Source organism: Thamnophis elegans, chromosome 2 (genome assembly GCF_009769535.1).
Source record: "Thamnophis elegans isolate rThaEle1 chromosome 2, rThaEle1.pri, whole genome shotgun sequence".
NCBI classification, from domain to species: Eukaryota; Metazoa; Chordata; class Lepidosauria; order Squamata; family Colubridae; genus Thamnophis; species Thamnophis elegans.
Window position 1 is genome coordinate 97,422,122 of NC_045542.1, and position 16,063 is coordinate 97,438,184.

At 41.5% G+C, this 16,063-nt stretch overlaps 1 protein-coding gene across 7 annotated transcripts in view; it reads right to left on the reverse strand.

Annotated features, from left to right (window-relative positions):
- The window catches only part of RNF44 (ring finger protein 44), an 86,045-nt gene that overhangs the window by 12,323 nt on the left and 57,659 nt on the right, over positions 1 to 16,063 (reverse strand). For 3 of the 7 annotated variants that reach the window (XM_032238969.1, XM_032238964.1, XM_032238965.1), the window contains 4 exons: positions 7,722 to 7,900; positions 6,482 to 6,710; positions 3,488 to 3,655; positions 1,004 to 1,177 (listed from right to left, as the gene is read on the reverse strand). In XM_032238969.1, coding sequence (XP_032094860.1) covers positions 1,004 to 1,177; positions 3,488 to 3,655; positions 6,482 to 6,710; positions 7,722 to 7,825 — 675 coding nt within the window. In that variant the 5' untranslated portion in view covers positions 7,826 to 7,900. Of the gene's footprint in view, positions 1 to 1,003; positions 1,178 to 3,487; positions 3,656 to 6,481; positions 6,711 to 7,721; positions 7,901 to 9,066; positions 9,201 to 15,527; positions 15,723 to 16,063 lie in introns of those variants that run through there. The other 4 variants (XM_032238966.1, XM_032238968.1, XM_032238971.1 and 1 more) reach the window with 4 other exon arrangements.

The following is a 16,063-nucleotide window of genomic DNA, read 5'->3' on the forward strand; positions in this document are numbered from 1 at the left end:
CACTGCTCTGACATTTTCTTCAAACCTTGCTCCAAGTTTGTTTTTCTTTTTCTTTCTTTTCTTTCTTTTCTTTCTTTCTTTCTTTCTTTCTTTCTTTCTTTCTTTCTTTCTTTCTTTCTCTTCTCTCTCTCCCTCCCTCCTTCTTTCCCCTCCCTCTAGATTTATATGGCCATCCGATTCACCAGACGGATTCTGGGCAATTTACAATTCAAATTAATTAATTATTAAGAGAGAATGTAATATGAAAAAAAATACACTGGAACATAAAATAACAGGAGACAGTATCATTAATAACAGTAACAACAGAAGAAAGAAGCTAAGCAGCTAAGGAGCACGTATCTTATTCAATGGTCTGACATTATGCATAGGCTGAGCGCAACATTTCGGAGAAGAACCAGGCTTTTAGGATCTTGTGAGAATACATAAAGGCTGAGACCATCTAAGCCTCAGGGGAAATGATGTTCTAGAAGTGTAAAAAATGAAGACATATCCCTGGACCCCCAGTAGCAACACTATTTTGTGGAAGGGAACCAAAACATTTCCGCTTTGCTGGATCTCACAGGATAAGCAGAGACAATCAGAGCAAGGCAGTTCCCCAAATAACCCTGCTTTGTGCCACAAAGAGCTTTACAGATAACAACACTTTGAATTGCATCAAGAAGCTTTAGGGAGTCAGTGTAACTTGTAAAGCATGGTGTGGTATGGGGACACTGAGGTGTTTCCCTAATTATTTGTGCTTCTGAACCAACTTCGACGTTTGGTTTTCAAGAAGCGCTCCAGGTCAAGGACTTTGCAGTCCTTTAGACAGGAAATGACTATGGCATTAGTGACCAAGTGCAAGCTTCTTCTGAGCTACAAGGTACTCTCTTTAATTCCAAGATTTTAGGAAATCGGTAGATGGTATGCTACAAGTTTTTGCACAGTAGTAGATGCAGGTGTGGGGAAATAAGAGCACCGACACTTCTTCCTTCTGAGCCAATTTATGCATTCTCAAACAACTTACCATGCGAGGATGCTGCGGCTGGAGTGGGACAAACTGGCCGAGGGCTGTCATATGAGGAGGCTGGTGTGGTGGCACAGGTGGCGGAGGGTGCAGGATATAATGATCACTGGAAATGAGTGGTGGGAATGTTTGATAAGAGACATGGAGTTGCTGCATGGCACAGGCCTGGATGAGCTGTAAGACGAAAACAGAAAGACAGCGTCCTCAAAAGAAAGCTACCTTCAGTGCATTTAAGATCAACTTGTCTACTTGAAAAATAATTGACCGCAGCCTAAAAAGGGAATATAAATGGAAGAATCCATTTGGCAGCAAAACGTCATCTCCAAAGACTAGCAAGGACCTAAAGGCCTTTAAATGGAAACCAAGTTATTTATTCTCTCCAATAGAAGAGAATACGCCTAACTCAGAGTTGAACTGTGGAGTTCTTGATACTCTCAGAGTTTGGTTGCTTGCTTGCAGATGTTTCATTACACAACTAAGTAAATTCATCAATACGAGCATGGTATTTCCTCCTTGTTCATATATAGTAAGTAGCTTGCCTTGCCAGCTTGATGAGGGTGCCACTTTCTTTTTGGTAGTTTCTTGCTTATTTCTCTCACATTAGTCCTTGCTTACCTGGGTGCTAAAAATGTATGTCCTGGTCTTTTGGGTTCCTTCTTAGCTTTTTTACAGGTAGTCCCTGACTTACAACCAACCTTTTAACAACAGTGTGGAATCAAAATACCCTTGATGGTTCATGACTGTTGCAAAATGTTGCACCAACCCAACCTCCCAATCCCGACATACAGTCCACATGACCACAATCCGGCTGCTTAGCAACCTGTTTACACTTACAATTGCCAAGCATCCCACAATCATACGAACATCATTTACAATCATCTCTGCTGGCTTCCCCAGAAAGTAAATGGGGAAGCCAGCGGGGAAGATTGAAAGCTGCTGCTGCTTCTTGCCACAATGACTCCCTCTTCTCTCAGGAGGCTGGCTGAAAGAGCTGCCTGCCAAAGGACTTACACGGTATGCTACAAATGCCTCTTGTTTTTTTTCTTTTCTTTTGGGTTTACTTAATATTTTGGTTACTTAAGATGTCTCAGGGGGTTTTATTTGGTTTCTTCAGTTTAACTGGATCTCACAGGATGTGTAGAAAATTGAGAACAGACATCCTCAAAATCCAGCTCTATCCATTAAGGTCATGACCAACACCTCAATTTGCAACCAGAAGCCAGTGCAGCTCACAAACTAATGATGAATTAACGGTGTTATCATGGTGGTACCAAGGCATGCCTGTAACTACCTGCAGTGCCAAATTCTGGCTCACTGCAACTTCTATGTGTGCTCTTCAAGAGTCCCATGTAAAGTATTTTGCAATTATCCAATGGGAAGTGACTAAGACCCAACTGACTGAGCAGAACCTCACATTCCAGGAACAGGTACAATTGGTGTACAAAATGAATTTGAGCCAAACCTCTCCTGGCAATGGCTATCACACCAGCCACTTTTTCACAATGTTCCTCCCAAAAGGTCAAAATTGGAAACTCGACATGAATTATTCAGTATTACTGGGGTAGACTAATAGTTCTTGAGTACCTGTGGTGGGAGAATCACTGCTTCCTTAAATACAAACAAGACCACCCCTTTATTCAAAGATGAATTAATCACCACCTCTTGGATAATCATAACCAAACAAAAGGATATGGATATAACATCAAGGTGACTGAGTCCAAGAAATGTGTATAATTCTTCAGGATCACCAGGCTCAAAGCTTTCCCAGGTACCACATGAACATGCCTCAGTCAAATCCACAGGACCCACATAACCAAAGTTTAGCTTGGCAACTTAATTTGTCAGATGCCTTCATTACTCTTCCTAGTGGCCCTGCCTCCTAACATGGTCTGGATCATGATGAACAGGGCTGGGAACTAGTTATCTCTAGATCTACTAACAGCAGAAAAATAATTATAAATTTGACTGCTCCTATTTTCACAAGGTAATCTCTTATTCATGTTCTGTCAGATACATCCTGTTCTTATTTTTTCAGTAGTGCTCTGGGTACCTGTTCTGTCATTCCATCTCCTGCAACTCTTGAAAAACCAGAGGGCAGCACAGGATTTACAAGCAGTGAGGGGATGTATAGATGCAATCCAATCTATGGTCATCATTGCATTCTTATTCCAAGCAATGATCAAGACTGTCTGTGTATCCTAGAGCCTCAGGAACAACTCCAAACTCCCTCCGCAGCAGGAAACAGCCATAAAACTTCCGAAGCAACAAGATAGTGATCACACTATGGCAGGGATCTGATTTGACTAGTATCCCAAAATGAATCAAGCATGTGACTTCTTCTGTAAGTCAGGCCCTTAATTATTTGGGTCAAGTCCATAGCTGTCATGAACCCCCACCACATGTACAAACAAGTATTGGTAATTCATGCCAGGTCATTCTCTCATCCATCATTAATTCTTGCTCGTTTTAAGCCAAAGGACTCACAGGGGGTGGGAGGCAGCAGAGTGGATAGTGCTGTCCACTGAACATCACTGAGCATGCTGGGAGCTGCTGCGCACTGCAGCCAGGTATGTGCTGGCCAGTATGAATGGGGAAGCCTTGTGTTGTTACTGTGGTCACCGTGTAGGAGAGAGGGACAGCTCCCTGATGCACCTGGAAGGGAAGGGGAGATAAAACATAATCAAATCACATCCAAAGTATTTTATATTTTCCCACTAATCTTTTTAATATATGATAGTGTAGATTTGACACTAAGCAATAATAAAAAAGGAAGTGCTAGTCGGACGCAAACCATAAGTGATTTCAAACCAGCACAAACACCAAAGAATAAAGATGAAGCATTAGGGATAACAAATCAAAGGCATATCAACCTGATGATACAAGTTTGAGATAACCACCACATAGAATCATAAACAATTCAAGCTGAGTGTTCATGACCCAAAAATTGAAATAGTACTGGGAAAATTTCTCCTGAAAAATACTCTCTTCCCAGATTCTCAGGCTTATATTTCTGAGTCTAAACCACCACCCCAGCTTTGTTTAGTAATCAAGTAGCCCAGTTTTTTCTCTATTTGTAAATTGTATAGCCTGCATTTTCACTATTCCTTAACAAGCTAAAGTGTCCTAATAACAATCCATCTGCAGGATGTTTTACAATCCATCTGCAGGATGCTGAAAGCAGTACTTTTTAATCTTTATTTCATATACATTGCTTAGATAGTTGCTTATTCAGTTTCCTTTGATGTATAGATAATGCCCATGAAAGCTTTATATTCCACTATATTGCATTAGTTTATATATCACACTAAGCTCAAAAGCAAACACCAGCACAAACTGGAATCATTCTTTTCTTTTTTTGTTGAAAACAATTTCCCCATCTTATTCCATCAGTCTAACACAGTGGTTCCCAACGTGTTATAAAAAAAATGATTTTTAATGGGAGCAATTTGAGCCTTGTTTAAACCAAATTAATGGCCTTTTAGGCTTCATCCGCATGAATAGAGTTCACTTTTTGAGTAAAGTAAGAATTATATGTCACCGGAGTGGGGGGGGGGGATTTTAGAGATGCTTAGGTGGGGCATGGCCAAAAAAGGTTTGAGAACCACTGTTTTTATGAAGGAGCAGTAACTGCATAGTCTAAAAAGTGTTAAATCTTTTCCTGTGTATTGTTGGAAGATGAATTCTTGTCAAGCATACTACCGGCTTAGAGATTCAGGCTGCTAAATAATTTGACGTTGTTGGGAGTTTAATGTTGCTAAACCAACACATACAACATACAAATTACATTCATAATCCCATGTACAACAACTGTATGCTGCCAACTTGCTGAAAGATGATGCCAGCCAGCAAAGAGACTAATCTGTATGTCAACACATTTCTCGTAGCAAGGCCAGAAATATATTTGTGCGAGAGAAATTTAGTATTTAGTATTGGAGCAGAGATGAGAAGCACAAGATTCTTCAGATGCGGTTGCTGGATTACAGCTGCCATAATTATTGGCTACCATGGAAGTGTCTGATCACAGTCCGGCAATATCTGCAAACCAATGGATTCTTAAGGGACCTATCCTCTGCAAGGACTCTTTGATGCTGCCTCACCAAGTGGAGGACGAGTAAGATTAACAGGGCAGAAGCCTAACTGGAAAGTCAAAAGTCAAATGCTTGGACCTGCTGGAAGTTTCAGAATTTCAGGAGCAGCAGTGTACATGTTGCCATAGGAACAACATTCCCACAATTATAGCAGTAACATAACTGCAGATTCACTGTTGAACGAATGCACATTTTAAAGAGCCTGGATCAGAAGTTGGTTCCTACCTGTTCGGAACGGCTTGGCAGAGTAGGTAGTAACTCGGCCTGCCATGCCCAGGAACCAGTTTTATCGCCGGTGCCATAGGCGCCGCCATATTGTTTTTTGCTTCTGCGCATGCACAGCTTTTTTTTTTAGTACTGTGCATGCGCAAGCGCAGAGAGTCCCGGAGCAAACCGGCCGTAGCAGCAGCCGGGACCCACCCCTGGCCTGGATGGCGCTTCCTATAATGTCTAAGGTATTGATTGCACATTACACTGATTGATTTCACTACCCCCACTCTGGTCACTTCAGCTTTTATCAGCTATATGCTGAATTCTGATGCATACTTTTAAAAAGTATACACAATGCCTTCACGCTGAAATCAATTTCAGGCATCACAGTTTAAATCCCTACAATATTACATGAAACAATATAATAAAAATGAGAGGAACAAAGCTATTTAATCACCCTTACGTATATTGTTTTAAGATACCATCATAGGATACCTGGCAAACATCCAAAGAATTATAAAATGTTTGTATATTCCTCTTTGTGCGAAGGAAAATTCAATCTCAAAAGCAGGATAAGTTTGACTTCACAATGGTCCTAATGGCCGATACAGAAACTTTCATTGATTTTTGCATTCCATCACTAGCAGCAAAAAGGGGAAATTCTGTGAATGAAATGAGGAAAATGTACCTCAGGGTTTCAAGCAGAAGTGCTTCCCAACCAAAAGATGTGAATCTTTCAGTTGAAGATATTAAAAAATCAGCTTAGATTGTTACCCGTACAAAAGCATGCTCTTTCCTATGAAGTTATAATTTCTCTCATCATCACCAGCAAGTAAAACAGCCAGGCAACTAAACAGCATGTGCTGCACTTATGAGCAGTTTTATATTCCCCACATGATCTTGCATTGCCATTCTTTCAGTCAACAACTGGATCTAATAACTGCTATATCTTAAACAGTTTTAAAGGATGGTTGACACTATCAGTTATATAGTGTTTCACAGGCAAAAGCTTTCAAAGCTGCAGTACATCCAACAACACAATTTACCCTTTTCAGTATATAAGAAGCGGTAACTTCTTATGGTTTTACTATCTTTGGCCAATAGACTCTTCCAAATGTAAGCGGGACAATATCCCAGCCGTAGGTTTCCAAGGGTATTTATGACACAACATCCACCTTACCTGGTCATGGAGATCCACCATGAATGGATGCTGGTGGGATGTGTGTGCCGCTGGGTGAAGCATTCGTGGTGGCGTGGTGGCCAGAACATACGCTGGGTGCTCATCTACAGAGACTTGTGGCTGTGGCTGCTGCTGCTGGAAAAAAGCCGGGTGCAAGTAGTTCTCATCCTGGGCTAGGAGAGTTTGTAGAGGTCGCTCACGTCGGCCCCAGTGGTGCCGGAAAGGAGGGCTGCGTTGCCAGTTGCGGGGAGAGAAATATAGAGGGGTGACCCTAGGGGCTGGCCAGTTATATGTGCTGACCTCTTAGCTATGAATACACCAATTTTTAATGTCAAGGATAGGTCAACATAGTAATATTATATGGGGTGGAGGCAGGCTTAGCTGCTCATGCAGCAAATTAGGCCATAAATGCAATTAGTGCATTCAAATATACTGAATTCTGTAGCATAACTGCCAGGATTCTGCTATGTGTCATTTCTTCACTCTGCAGAGAAAAAAAATGCCAGGAGAAGAAATGCACAAAGCTCTGCAACCTCACTCGGTTTCACGGATAATGTTCTGGGCATGACGAGAGTCCAAGCAACTGAGCAAAACCATCTCATTATCTAGAAGTAGATATAGTCATAAAACACAAGCATATGATGAATGGTTCATCCATGGAGTAAAAGTTTATGTCCAACCATTTCTGATATCTGTCCCACATCAATAGTAATGTGACTGTAACAACCTGTCCATAAGTTTATAAAAGATTTCTTGTTGAAGCTCTATAAAGCTTTTCACCAAGAAACTGAACCAGTTTTCCTGGCTATATTGGCTTTGTTATAGAAGGCAGTCACAGCAAGTGAGAGTTCCTAGTTGAACCGAGATTATTTCGAAACAACTGGAGAGAGGAAGATGTGGACCTGTCCAATACGACATGTGGGATTGAGAAGAAATATAAGAGCCACTGACTAGACTGGATAATCCAAACATATCTCAGAAGAGAAAGTGAAAAATCACTTCCATGACGTTTCTGAGAAGCTAATATGGACACTTAAGTGGTCAAGAATTGAGGCAAAATTTACATTTATTTTAATATGGAATTGAGTGCTGCTATTTTAAACCACATATGAATTCTTTAAAAACTAGGTGTCATCTGTAGTCATGCAGCACAATCAAGCCTCTGAATCCCCTCAAGCCCAAAGGAAGAATGCTGGTTTGCACTGATTATCAACATTAGTTAAAAGAGGAAGCACTGTACCTTCTCCTGAGGTGTGCTGGGCTGCCACAGCTCTCCCCTGGGAATTGTTGCTGGTCAAATGGGACAGGAGGCCACCTATTCACTGCCAGTTCCCATGGTCGCATTGGGGATGTTCACAAGGCAAAAGGTGATGCTGGATCTCACACGCCAAACACAGTTCCTCACTGGTTCTTTGGGATCTGCAAAAAGTGGTGAAACAGCTATTGAACACAAGCTCTGTAATAAAAAGAGTTTTAAGTGTTAAATCAGAACAATCTCTAGAAGAGTTATGCTAGAGAAGGGTTGTCAAACTCAAGGCCAGGGGAGCGGATCCGGCCAGTGTGTCTAAGGGCTGTTGGTGGCCCTCCTCAGCTCCATTTTTGATGGCAGAGGGTTGCAGGAGGCTGTCTCAGCCAAAAATGGAGCTCAGGAGTACATTTTTGCTAGCATAAGGCTCAGGCCACCACATGTGCTCCCAATACGAATGATGTTGAGCTGGCCATGCCCATCTTAGCCCCCTGAAGACAAACACAACCCTGATGTGACCCTCAATGAAATCGAGTTTGATACCCATGCTAGAGGGACATCACTGGTAGGCCATAACACAACAGAAAGAGGTGAAAAAATTCTCACATATTCAGTGACAGACTAAGACTTTCTTCATATTACGTGGTCTCCATTTAAAAGTTCTCCCTGAATATCTAACTCATAGTAATTTTGACTTGCTTGTTCATTTCTATATCTTTTCTGCTTCCTGTCTTTCATTCTCTTCTACCACTTTTAATTAAATCTAGTTGTGAATCCAATTTTATCTTTTCCTTTCTTTTAAGAAGCTCAGAGCACTCAGCTTAATCCATAGGACAAGCAAGACACATAACTTAAAAATATAAGACAGCAAATAGGCCAAGAAAACCTGTGGCTGATAGAGATTTAAACTTTGAATATCCAGATCTGACAAACCATAGATCACATGTGACCATACAATGAAATTAGCAAAGAAAGTCCTAAATGTCCTGCAATGATAAACATAAACATCCCCATTATTACCATATTTTTTGGACTATAAGACACACCGGAGTATAAGATGCACCATGATTTTGAAGAGGTAAATTAAAAAAAAAAAAGTTTTTGCACTCTGCAGGCCTCCCAAAATCTCTGCACATCTATTTCTGCAAAGGGGATGGGGTTTAGATAGGCCAAAATGCTGTAATCAGTGTATAAGACACACCCAGATTTTCACATTTTGGGGGGGGGGGAGTACATCTTATACTCCGAAAAATATCGTAATCCCAACATCATCTGGATGAAGTATATATTAATAAGCTATATCCAGAGTCAAATTTTAAAAATGTAAGAACATACTAACATTCTAACGTCACTACACAGCAGCAGTCAGCTTTTAGGAAAGGTTGCCTATGATATACGAGATAATAAACAGTAATATTATTTTTCTTTAAAAACCATTCAAATTAGAATTCAAACCATTACGATTGCTAGCAGTGACAGTTTAACTGTGTAAAAAGAAACCAATTTAATTCTGTGACTCCTGAATTATCCTGCATTTATTCACTGGATGGCCTCAAATTCTACAACTATGATCAAAAGACTGAGAGAGAGTTGCTACAGATTTTCCTGTAGAGGAGACAGTCTTCATCTTAATAAATTTTTTGCATCTTTTCATAATATGGGATGATCAGACCCATACACAATATTCCACCTGTAGTCTCATTTAAGATTTGTGCTAGAACATTACTATATTGGCAGTTTTATTTTCAAATTAATGATTCCAACCATAAAATTTGACCTTTTTTAAAAAGCACCTGCATAGAGGACTGATAGCACCTTTAACTACATCTAGAAAGTATCGGGTAGCCAGTGCAACTTATGCAGCAGTCATATAATATGGGTAAATCACAGAGCATTGCATGTACTGCTGCACTGTGGACCTATTGTAAGATGGCCTCCAAAGGCAGCCCCACATAGAACAAATAGCAATAATTCAAGCAGAAAGTGACCACAGCATAAGCCTCCTAATAAAGCCTCCTAATAAAGCCTCCTAATAAAGCTGGGAGAGGAGGGCTGGAATGGACACCATCCCCATATCAAACTGTCCACTGAACATCCACAAACACAACAAATGCTTTTTAAGCACTCTAATCTCGTTTCATTTTGGTAACCCTACATGAAAAGAGATCAGATAGTGTCCTTATGTGCAGATAATGTCCAGGACTCTTTAAGGTTGGGTGCATATCACCCTTTCAACAATGGGGGACACCATCCAACACTTTCGAAATGAAAGTTGCCCAACATCATATCCAAGAATTGGAGGAGTCATACAACAGTCCTTTTCAAGGCAGGCAGTTCTACCCCACCCATGAGGCATTAATCATTGTCTAGAGACAAAAAGTACCCTTTGTGGATTTTAACCAACTAGGAAGGACACACAAGTCCAAATGACAGAATTCAAAGCCTGAGGGCTCTGCCCACTTCCTTGGGACTAACTGGATCAAATTTCTGTCAGATAACTAAGTTCCACAGTGTTTCCTGGTCACCTTCACTGGACCAGGCCAGCTGGCGTCCAATTCTAAGTGAACTCAGCTTATTTTATTCAACAACATTCCTCACATCAGACCTCCAAGAGCTCCCCTAGTCTCTCCTTTACACAAAAGGGATCTCCTCATTCTAAGCAGGACCACTGGCTGGCCAATAGGAGTGTACAGGTAGTTTTTAACTCATGGCCGTAATTGAATTCAGGATTACACATGTAAATTGTAGCAGTCATTAACGTGGTCACTCTCTGCCCAGATCATCACCTAAGCGCATTTACAGGTTGTCCTTGAATTGTGACCACTCATTCAGTGACCAGTCAAAATTACAATAGCACTGAACACCAGTTCACAAATAACACATCCCCACTTGATTGCAATCGGAGGGCCCTCCTTGCAATTATGACATCATAGCAAGCCACAGTCAAGTGATCATCATTTGCAACCTTCTCTACCAGCTTCCCACAAGCAGAGTCAATGGGAAATCTGGAAAGGTTCCTGCCACTTTTCCCCCATGAAGAACCCTACTGTAGAGCAAGACCTCACCATCTGCCCAGTCTCCATCGCATACATCAGGGATGGCTAACCTTTTTGTCCTCACGTGCCAAAAGCATGTGAATGTGCGACAGTGTTCACATGTGTGCCCACATCCACAATGCAATGTCTATGTGACACCCCCCCCGTGCCCCCCTCTCCCTGTGCATGTGCTTGCAACCCCCTCCGCACCCTGTTTTGGGCCTAGCAGGCCTCCCTGAAGCCTCCTGGGACCAAAAACAGAGTGTGGGAGAGATGCCACACTCTTCCTGACCTCTGCGCATGTGCACCTGACCCCGAATACATGCATGTTTCCCGCATGTGCCCTGCCCCCCCGTGCATGCGGGGCAGAGACCTAAAAATCAGCTGGCCGGCAGGAGGCACGTGTGCATGCACGGTGGAGCTGAGTTGGAGGGATGGCTCACCTGCCTGCAGAGAGGGCTCTGGGTGCCACCTGTGGCACACGTGCCATAGGTTCACCATCACGGGCATACATCACAGCACTAACCATGCCACACAAATAAACACACGGTGAGCCTAGACTGGAACTTTAATCTCTTTCCACTTAACAATCCACACAGTACTAAGGTTACAACGGCCGCCAAGACCTCTAACTGATGCAGTTGCATGTCACACTTTACAAGGAAATTCCAGACCCAAGTGCCATCATAACCTGAGGACTACCAGTATCATTATTAGTTGCAAATTTATTTCTAATATTGGACAAATAATATTTCTGAAATGTTTTCATTGTGGCTATGCAGAGTCACTTTTTAAATTTGCCTATAATTTCCTTTTAAAAGCAGGCATTCGGTTCTTTACATGTTGAAGCATCATGATTTTCTATTAATTCATTACTCTTATACATGAAATTGTATAAGTTCCACATGTTTTCTAAATAAATTCCCCTCCTAGGAACACTGTAACTTTTTAAAGACAACTTACATTGTAGTTTATAATTAAACACATATATTAACACAAAAATGGTAGCCGACAACCTCCCCCTCCCTTCTCTACAGAAAAATATCCAATCTTGTTGGCAATGTGAGAGTTTATACTTCAAGGGACAACTGATTCCCATTACTCTCTATGAATTAAACTTTTTTTCCCATGTCTGGTATTAGAAACTCCTTTATGTTTATTGCTGGAAAAAAAATGGACAACCAATAACAAGTTTGGAATGACCTTGTTGTTTAACTGTATAAAAAGCAGAACAATACCCAAACATTGCAACAGTGCCATATTAATGTTAAAAACAGACAACACAAAGCAAATTAATAAACTATCCTTCCTTTCCAAAAGTAATTTAGAACATGCTACTTTATTCCAATGGGTGATTGTGATGTCCTAAATGAACACCCCATAATCAAATAGTAAATTCAAGAAAGGTCAAGGCAATTGATTCAGAAAAAACAGAATCATCTTTCTCCAGTCATTTTTTTTCTAATTTAACTTCTGACTCAGCAAGACCAGTCCATGGAGGCATTTGGTATACAAAGATAATGGCCTGTGTTACTGATCAGAATTGCCCTCCTGTTCTTTTGCAATAATCATTTCTCCACAGTCATGTGTTTGCCTGTCTTGTTGAAGAAAAAATATTTTAGAGAAGACAAGTACAGCAGCTACCTTTAGGGTAACAAGAACAGTCAGTAACTATATTTGTAAAATGGCTAGAATTACTTATAAATACTCTTGCACAAACACAAAGCAATTCGCTGCTGTACTTCCCCACCTCTGCCAGCTGAAGCCAATGCTCAGTGAGCTGGAATTTCCAATTGCAATATACAAGGGTACAAGGAGTTATATGCCTCAAAAAGACAAACTCTTTGTCACCTCCAAACAAATTCTACTGTATTTTGTACTGGTGTAATCAGAGGTATCAAACCCGATTACATCACGGGTTGTATCATAATGTACTGTGATGTTTTTTGCCCTTGCGGAGCCGGAGTGGGTGTGGCCTCCATGGGCTGTATGTGGCCGCGGGCTGCCAGTTTAACATGCTTGGGTATAATGGTATTTGCCTCCACATTATTGCCAGAACAACTATATAGTTGGCCATGGATTTATCAGGACATAGGCTAACTTGAAGATTTTACTTTTCATTTTGAAGGCATTAGTATTATGTGGTATTTCTACAAAAAACTAACCGGTCTCAATTTCCAGCTCTGAGCTGAGGAAGGTATCTCTCCCTTTCTCACTACTTTAAAGTATTTCAATTGTTGTTTGGATTTTAACACCACTTTCCCACTTCATCAAGACTCATTTTAAGACAGATTAAACATTAAAAATAAATTCAAACACCTAAAATATTTGCCTTTCTCCATTATCCAGCTTAAGTTGCCACTTCTTGTTCTGTCTTAAATTATAGGGTGAGATATTCCACAAGCAGTTTTACAAGAAGCCAGATGAATCTTTTCACAATTTTTAGAGACTGTTGCTGCTTCCTTAAAAGTAACAAGTAAAATTCAAATGCTACTCATCTACTAGTAGCTTATGGAGACATTCGTGCACATTTTTGGCAACTGTTCAGAAGTGGTTTGCCACTGTCTACTCCCCAAATATTTTTTTTTTTGTTTCTTAATCAGTCTACAGCCATGAGATTTCATGCAGGTCTCCTATCCCACAGCTAATTAAGTCTAACTCTAATAAGCTTTTCTGACAAGATTGACTAGGTTCTGTGGTGACTGTGGCATCCCAAGTCTATCAAATGTATCAACACTTTAACTGTCACAAAGTAAAGTCTTTGCAACTTCCCCAAATTAAAGGACTGTTTTAAACATATAAATGCAAAAGAAAAGATCTGAACAGGCCCAAGGTACTTTCCCACTTAGAGTGGAATGGCAATCACACTGCCCCTGACTCAAATAATGTTATTATTGGACACTCAGCAGGAGACCTAAACGTTAGGAGAAGGTACTCTTTTCATCTTAACTATCAACTCTGCTGCATATCTACTAGTGGCAAATAAAAACTGTCTGACAACTCACAATGTGTCAATTCATCTAATCATTCCTTGGCTAGCCATTGCTATAAAAGCTTTCCATTTCAAGTGGAGTTAACTGACACAATAAAGCAATTATTTTCACTGATCAGCACTGCTATGTCAACTGGGAAAAATCTTCAGAATAACATACTAGGGCATTATAATGGAACAGCTTTCTTCAACGTGGGACCCTCCAGATACTCTGGGATCCTGATTCTCAAAGGAAAGCTATCTGGGAATTGTGGGAACTGAAATCCAAATACAGATTGGGGAAATCTTCCTGCACCTAAGCCAAGTATATTCTCAGACATCATCCAAGCCTTTTAGCTGTTCCATTATGTTAAATCTCATGAGTTCTGTGACCTCTAACTGTACAGAGTGGCAATCAGCTAACATATATAATGCATATTTGCCTTCAGGCCTCACCAGACACAGAAAATAATATTGTGCTTCCTGTGAAATGCTAATTTTAAAAGGAAAAATGTACCAAATCATCATGGCAGTATAGATACTGGGGAAATCTCAGAACGTGCCAGCCCACATTTCCTGTGAAGCATGTCACTACCACATACTTCAAATTTCGCATAAATATTCCAAGTTGAATAGAGAAACAAAGACAGAGAAGAATGAAGAAAAAGGGGTCCCAGGATATATCAATATACTTCAAGACAGATGAATTCATCTGGGATGGGTTCCCAGACACCGGTTCACAACATGCCAGAAACCGGGTGGAGAAAACAAGCAAAGCCCCATCCAAGAGATGAAGGCAGCATGTGAAACCTCTGGTCCATGGAATAACCTCTCTCCAGAGAACTGGTCCCTGATGCCCAAAAGGTTGGGGAGCACTCATCTGGCATGTTTTCTGACTGGTAGATCAGTTAGAAATTATTGGTAGACCAGTTACTATGTCACAAAATAAAATAGCAATTTTGATTTCTACTCATATTCTCTTTTAATTATTTTAGAGTAACAACAACCCCAGCGTCAACAACTCTTCAAAGCAATATTAAGATTTTTCTCCTTTTGTAGAAATTTCCCATTTTATTTGCTCTCATTTCTAAAACCAAACTTAATAACCAATAATTTTGCTTACACTTCCTGTGTCTCTCCTCCGTTTCAATTCAAATCATTCAATTCTGTACCCATTTGGAGAAACCAAGGAAGGAAAATGTTTCGCTCTCATGGAAAAAGCTGCAGTAATGTTTCCAGTATTTCCGGGTAATAAGAGAGGTTCGCAAACTTTGGGAGAATCAAAAAGGAGACTGGCTCTGTTCAAGAGTTGGCTCTTATAGAACTGGCATCTTCAAATAAAACACCCATAAGGTTGCATCTGCCACATGCAGGCTCCATCATGCGCCTCCCACAATTCCCCCCCCCCATGTCATACTATCAGGACTTCATGAAGTTCAAGTCATAGGCATCTAGATAGCAGCAGCAAAGGAAAAGTGCTAGCAGCTTTAGGGAAACTTGTGACAGGAAACCACCATGGCCATAAACGCTCAAAAAGCTGCTCTGTATGAGAGAGGAAAAAGGAGGCAAGCTATTTTCAACCATGACCACCCCCATCCCCACCTCAAGAGCTACCACTCTAGTTCCTGTTGCCTCCACATGTCCCTTGCATTCACAAGTCACCTTCAGAAATTTGTTTCACAACACAAACCAGCGACTCAGAGCCCCCCCGTCTCGAAATCTGTCATTGCCCGTCAATCACAAACGGAATAAATTGACACACAGCTGCTCCGCGTTTGCTGCAAAACGCCGGACCTGATTTCAATCAGGCAGTGGCGGTTCATCTTCACCCGGGGGTCGGCCGCAATTTCCTTTCCCATCCCACTCTGCTCTAAGAGAAGAAGGCTGTTTTCTGGGGATTTCTCTCGTGATTTTTTTCCCCTCGTCCTTCCTTCCCTTTGCTCCCGAAGGCCAGGAGAAAGGACCTCAGGAGTCAAAATGGATCGCTGAAGCCAGGGTTGGAGATCTGTAACTTTAAGAACCGCGAGATCACGGGGCCACGTGCTCCGCGCGAAACAAAAGCAATAACAAAGAGAGCGGAGACCGCCTCGTCCTCCGGCCTGCCCAGCCAAAACGGAAACGTGAGCCAGAGAAAAGCAGAAGAGGGCGGCTCTCGCCCAACCCTCGTTAACCGAGCCTGATGGGCCCTCGAGCCTCGCAGGAAGGGATGAGCCTCCTTCGCGCTCCAAGACAAAGGCGTCAACAGCCGAGAGAAGCAGCACGTGTCAGTCAAGCAGGAAGCTGCCCCCCTTCCGTGACCGCGCGCTGAACAAACCCACCAGCCGGATCCT